At 55.4% G+C, this 6,776-nt stretch overlaps 1 protein-coding gene across 1 annotated transcript; it reads left to right on the forward strand.

Moving 5' to 3' along the window:
• Positions 1-1,880: 1,880 nt before the first annotated feature.
• LOC132011749 (tyrosine-protein phosphatase non-receptor type 23-like) lies at positions 1,881-6,770 on the forward strand (the record flags this gene model as incomplete). The annotated part of the gene is given in 5 exon segments (XM_059390837.1): positions 1,881-4,500; positions 4,502-4,619; positions 4,622-4,854; positions 4,856-5,253; positions 5,255-6,770. Coding segments are annotated over 5 exon segments (4,830 nt in total), but the record flags the coding sequence as incomplete, so codon positions are not given.
• Positions 6,771-6,776: the final 6 nt, after the last annotated feature.

Raw genomic sequence — 6,776 nt, forward strand, 5'->3', positions numbered from 1 at the left:
GCTTTAAAACAGGTTTTCTCAACCTCAGCACAAGTGACATTTAGGGCTGGATGATTCCTTGCTATTGGGGGCTGTCCTGTGCATTGCAAGATGTTTAGCCAGTACCCCACTAAAATCCAGTAGCACCCCCCCCCCCGATTGTGAAAATCAGAAATATCTATGGATATTACCAAAGGTCCCTAGGGGAGGGCAGGATTGTCTCAGGTTGAGAACCACTATTCTAAAGTGATATCCAGAGGAAAAGAAATAAAAAGGCTGACATTCAGGAGCTGAGCACACACCCCTTTACCTACTTCAAGGAGTGTGAGAAAGAATAGCATAATAAAGTGTAAGAAAGGAGGGAAAAGAAAATGATAAATATAAGAACAAAAAGTAAAAGAGAATAAACACAGAATAAAGGGAATCAATGAAGCCAAAGTTTTCTCTCTGAAAAGATTAACAAAATTTCTATATTTGGGATGAAACTAGTCAAAAACAGGAGTAAAAACAAATAGCCAATAATAGTAATGAAAAGTAGTTACAGATCCTTCAACCATCAAAAAGATGATATTTATAGCAACTTTGATGCTAATAAATTGAAAAACTTGGATGAAATAGAAAAATCCCTCAGAAGTTACATTTTATCAAAAACTAAAAAATGAAATAATTTTTAATTATTAAAATTAATCCTGATTAATCCTATAACCATTAAAATGAATCTATAATTAAATGACTCCCAATAATGCACATACAAAACAGCACATACACAAAAATAAAATAAAATGAAAAAAAAACCAACTCCAGTCCCCTAATACCTATATAAATCCCAGAAAATGTTACTAAACATTTAGGGAGGAGAGAACATCTACTCTGGAAAACAGAAAGGAAATAATGTTCACCAATTCTTTCTACAGTGTAGCAAAACCTTGATAGCACAAACCAACACAGACAGAAATGAGAAAGGGAAATCAAAGGGCAATCTCATCCATGATCATAAATGTGAAAAGTCTAAATGTAATATTATCTAACAGAATCCAGAAATATACAAAAAAAGATAAAAATATCATGACAAAATTGATGGTGTTATGGGAATACAAGATTATTTTAACATCAAAATTTTCTACTCTCTGAAATGAAAAAGAAATATACAATTATTTCAATAGTTGCAGAAAAATATTTGATAAAATTTAATACTTATGGCAAATATGTTTAGCAATCTAAGAATATAACAGAAGTTTTTTGTTTTTTTTTTTTTAAGATTTTATTTATTTATTTGACAGACAGAGATCACAAGTAGGCAGAGAAGCAGGCAGAGAGAGAGAGGAAGGGAAGCAGGCTCCCTGCCGGACAGAGAGCCTGATGCAGGGCTCGATTCCAGGACCCTGAGACCATGCCCCGAGCTGAAGGCAGAGGCTTAACCCACTGAGCCACCCAGGCGCCCCATAACAGAAAATTTTAATATAACAATGGCTATTTCTCCCCCAATAATCCTAAAACTAACATCATAAGGTTAAAACATTGAAAGGTTAGTCTCTGAAATAGGAAACATGACAGAGCTGACCCCTTCTCTTCAACATTGCATAAGAGAGCCTTTTCAAAGTCAGGAGGCAATATAATTAAAGAAAAGATGAAAGAATTTAAAAAAAAAACAAAAAAGCAGGCATCAATTGCTAATAACATGATGTGTTCATAGACTATCTAAATGGATCTAAAGGTAAATTATTAACATTAATAAGTGAGTTTAGCAAGGCTGCTGATACCACACCAATACATAAAAATCAATGATATTCATATGCTGGGATTAAGCAGAAAATGGAATTAAAAAGATATTTGGAATAGCACTAAATTTTGTAATACATTAAAATGTTTAACCTTGCGGAAGGGCGGGGCGCACGGCTGAGGCAGCAGCTGGGGCAACTAGGGGAGCGGCTTGGTGGCCGGCGGGCGCCACCCGCCATGGAGGCCGTACCCCGCATGCCCATGATCTGGCTGGACCTGAAGGAGGCTGGTGACTTCCTCTTCCAGCCGGCCGTGAAGAAGTTTGTCCTAAAGAATTACGGAGAGAACCCAGAAGCCTACAATGAGGAACTGAAGAAGCTGGAGTTGCTCAGACAGAATGCTGTCCGTGTCCCACGGGACTTTGAGGGCTGCAGCGTGCTCCGCAAGTACCTGGGCCAGCTTCACTGCCTGCAGAGTCGGGTCCCCATGGGCTCGGGCCAGGAGGCCGCCGTTCCTGTCACCTGGACCGAGATCTTCTCTGGCAAGTCTGTGGCCCATGAGGACATCAAATACGAGCAGGCTTGCATTCTCTACAACCTCGGGGCGCTGCATTCCATGCTGGGGGCCATGGACAAGCGGGTGTCTGAGGAGGGCATGAAGGTCTCCTGTACGCATTTCCAGTGTGCAGCAGGCGCCTTTGCCTACCTGCGTGAGCACTTCCCTCAGGCCTACAGTGTGGACATGAGTCGCCAGATCCTCTCTCTCAACGTCAACCTCATGCTGGGCCAGGCTCAGGAGTGCCTTCTGGAGAAGTCAATGTTGGACAACAGGAAGAGCTTTCTGGTGGCCCGCATCAGTGCACAGGTAGTAGATTACTACAAGGAGGCATGCCGGGCCTTGGAGAACCCCGACACCGCCTCACTGCTGGGCCGGATCCAGAAGGACTGGAAGAAGCTTGTCCAGATGAAGATCTACTACTTTGCAGCTGTGGCTCATCTGCACATGGGGAAGCAGGCGGAGGAGCAGCAGAAGTTTGGGGAGCGGGTCGCATATTTCCAGAGTGCCCTGGACAAGCTCAATGAAGCCATCAAGTTGGCCAAGGGCCAGCCTGACACCGTGCAGGACGCACTGCGCTTTGCTATGGACGTCATTGGGGGAAAGTACAATTCTGCCAAAAAGGACAATGACTTCATCTACCACGAGGCTGTCCCAGCACTGGACACCCTTCAGCCTGTAAAAGGCGCCCCCTTGGTGAAGCCCTTACCAGTGAACCCCACAGACCCTGCTGTTACAGGCCCTGACATCTTTGCCAAACTGGTACCTATGGCTGCTCACGAAGCCTCGTCGCTCTACAGTGAGGAGAAGGCCAAGCTGCTTTGGGAGATGATGGCCAAGATTGAGGACAAGAATGAGGTCCTGGATCAGTTCATGGATTCAATGCAGCTGGACCCTGAGACTGTGGACAACCTTGATGCGTACAACCACATCCCGCCCCAGCTCATGGAGAAGTGCGCAGCTCTCAGTGTCCGGCCTGATACTGTCAGGAACCTTGTGCAGTCCATGCAAGCGCTGTCAGGTGTGTTCACGGATGTGGAAGCCTCCCTGAAAGACATCATGGAGCTGCTGGAGGAGGACGAGCTGCTTGAGCAGAAGCTGCAGGAGGCCCTGGGCCAGGCCGGGGCCAGCCCGGCGGGCTCCAAGGCAGAGCTGGCTGAGGTGAGGCGCGACTGGGCTAAGTACATGGAGGTCCACGAGAAGGCCTCCTTCACCAACAGGGAGTTGCACCGGGCCATGAATCTGCACGTGGGCAACCTGCGCCTGCTCAGTGGGCCGCTGGACCAGGTCCGGGCTGCCCTGCCCACGCCAGCCCTCACCCCGGAGGACAAGGCTGTGCTGCAGAACCTGAAGCGTATCCTCGCCAAGGTGCAGGAGATGCGGGACCAGCGTGTGTCCCTGGAGCAGCAGCTGCGGGAGCTGATCCAGAAGGATGATATCACGGCCTCGCTGGTTACTGCCGACCACTCAGAGATGAAGAAGCTGTTTGAGGAGCAGCTGAAGAAGTATGACCAGCTGCAGGTGTACCTGGAGCAGAACCTGGCGGCCCAGGACAACGTCCTCCGGGCACTGACCGAGGCCAACGTGCAGTATGCGGCCGTGCGGCGGGTGCTCAGTGAGCTGGACCAAAAGTGGAACTCTACACTCCAGACCCTGGTGGCCTCCTACGAAGCCTATGAGGACCTGATGAAGAAGTCCCAGGAGGGCAAGGACTTCTACGCGGACCTGGAGAGCAAGGTGGCTGCTCTCTTGGAGCGGGCGCAGTCCACCTGCCAGGCCCGTGAGGCTGCGCGCCAGCAGCTCCTGGACAGGGAGCTAAAGAAGAAGCCGCCCCCACGGCCCATGGCCCCGAAGCCACTACTGCCCCGGAGGGAAGAGGGGGAGGCAGCGGAGACAGGAGACCTGCCCGAGGAGCTGCGTAGCCTGCCCCCTGACATGGTGGCTGGCCCACGGCCACCGGAAACCTACTTGGGAACTGCTACCCCACTCCACTTTCCTCCCAGCCCCTTCCCCAGTTCTGTGGGCCCAGCACCCCACTATCTCTCAGGTCCCATTCCTCCTTGTACCTACTCAGGCCCCAGCCAGGTGTTGCAGCCCAGGGCCCCCCAGGTCCCAGGCCACCCTGCAATGGCCATCGCCCCTGGACCTGCCCTCTACTCAGCCCCTGCCTACGCACCGGAGTTGGGCCTTGTCCCCCGGTCCTCCCCACAGCATGGTGTGGTGAGCAGTCCCTATAGGGGTGTAGGCCCCCCCCCCGCCAGTTGCAGGTCTGCCCTCAGCCCCACCTCCCCAGTTCTCAGGCCCTGAGATGGCCATGGGGGTTCGGCCAGCCACCACCACTGTAGATAGTGTGCAGGCCCCATCTCCAGCCACACGGCACCACGGCCAAACCCCAGCCCTGTTCCTCCCCAGCCCTGCTTCCCGGTGCCCCCACCACAGCCGCAACTACTGCCCGCACCCTACACATACCCTATGGGAGACAAGCTGCCCCTCACAGCTCCCCCAACCCAGCACCACTTTCCTCCTGGGATTCCCCCAGGTTTTCCAGCCCCTAGGGTTGGGCCCCAGCCTCATCCCGCAGGAGTGGCATTTGGGCCCCACCCCCCCCCAGCAGCCCCTTCCACTCCAGCATCCGAACCTCTTCCCACCCCCGGCTCCAGGGCGGGTCCCCCCACAAGCTCCCTACCTTTTTGCCCCTCAATCTGGTGTCCTGGGACAGCCAACACCACCCCTGCACACCCCCCTCTACCCGGGCCCCTCTCAGGACCCTCTGCCCCCCCACTCAGGGGCTCTGCCCTTCCCCACCCCTGGTCCACCTCAGTCTCCCCATCCCACCCTGGCATATGGTCCTGCCCCTTCCCCCAGGCCCCTGGGCCCCCAGGCGGCCCCTCTCTCCATCCGGGGTCCCTCACCTGCTGGCCAGCCCACCCCCAACCCCCATCTGGTGCCTTCACCTGCCCCGTCACCAGGGCCTGGCCGGGTGCCACCTCGGTCCCCTGCTGCCCCCAAGTGCGCGCCGGGGCACTGCGGCCGCAGACCTGTTATCCTCCAGCCCGGAGAGTCAGCACGGAGGCACGCAGCCCCCTGGGGGTGGGCAGCCCCTGCTGCAGCCTACAAAGGTGGACACGGCCGAGGGCCGCGGCCCACAAGCCCTGCGGTTGATTGAGCGGGACCCCTACGAGCACCCCGAGAGGCTGCAGCAGTTGCAGCGGGAGCTGGAGGCCTTTCGAGGCCAGCTGGGGGACGCAGCGGCCCTGGACGCCATGTGGCGAGAGCTGCAGGATGCCCAGGAACACGACGCCCGTGGCCGGTCCATTGCCATTGCCCGCTGCTACTCCCTAAAGAACCGGCACCAGGATGTCATGCCCTACGACAGTAACCGCGTGGTGCTGCACTCGGGTAAGGACGACTACATCAACGCCAGCCGTGTGGAAGGGCTCTCACCCTACTGCCCGCCTTTGGTGGCCACCCAGGCACCGCTGCCCGGTACAGCCGCAGACTTCTGGCTCATGGTGCATGAGCAGAAGGTGTCGGTCATTGTCATGCTGGTGTCTGAGGCAGAGATGGAGAAGTTTCTTCAGCAAAAGGTGGCACGCTACTTCCCCACCGAGAGGGGCCAGCCCATGGTGCACGGTGCCCTGAGCCTGGCCCTGAGCAGCGTTCGGGCCACGGAGACCCATGTAGAGCGCGTGCTGAGCCTGCAGTTCCGGGACCAGAGCCTCAAGCGCTCGCTCGTGCACCTCCACTTCCCCACTTGGCCTGAGCTGGGCCTGCCGGACAGCCCCGGCAACCTGCTGCGCTTCATCCAGGAGGTGCACGCGCACTACCTGCACCAGCGGCCACTGCACACGCCCGTTGTCGTGCACTGCAGCTCGGGGGTGGGCCGCACGGGAGCCTTCGCGCTGCTCTACGCTGCCGTGCAGGAGGTGGAGGCTGGGAATGGGATCCCCGAGCTGCCTCGGCTGGTGCGGCGCATGCGGCAGCAGAGGAAACACATGCTGCAGGAGAAACTGCACCTCAGGTTCTGCCACGAGGCGGTGGTGAGACATGTGGAGCAGGTCCTGCAGCGCCATGGTGTGCCTCCTCCGGGCAGACCGTCAGCCGGCACCAGCGTCAGCCAGAAGAACCACCTTCCTCAGGACTCCCAGGACCTGGTCCTCGGCGGGGACGTGCCCATCAGCTCCATCCAGGCTACCATTGCCAAGCTCAGCATCCGGCCTCCTGGGGCCCTGGATTCTCCGGCTGCCAGCATCCCAGGCCCCGTAGAGCCCCCGGGCCTGCCACCAGTCAGCCTCCCAGAGTCCACTCAGCTCCCGCCCTCCTCCCCACCCCCCCTCTCTTCACCCCAGCCCGAGGCCCCCCAGCCTGAGGAGGAACAACCAGTACCTGAGGCCCCCAGCCTGGGGCCCCCCTCCTCCTCCCTCGAGCTGTTGGCCTCCCTAACTCCCGAGGCCTTTTCTCTGGACAACTCCTTGTGAGGAAAGCAGCGGATGAGCAAGCAGAACTTTCTGCAAGCCCATAAT

Source organism: Mustela nigripes, chromosome 2, assembly GCF_022355385.1.
Source record: "Mustela nigripes isolate SB6536 chromosome 2, MUSNIG.SB6536, whole genome shotgun sequence".
Lineage (NCBI taxonomy): Eukaryota > Metazoa > Chordata > Mammalia > Carnivora > Mustelidae > Mustela > Mustela nigripes.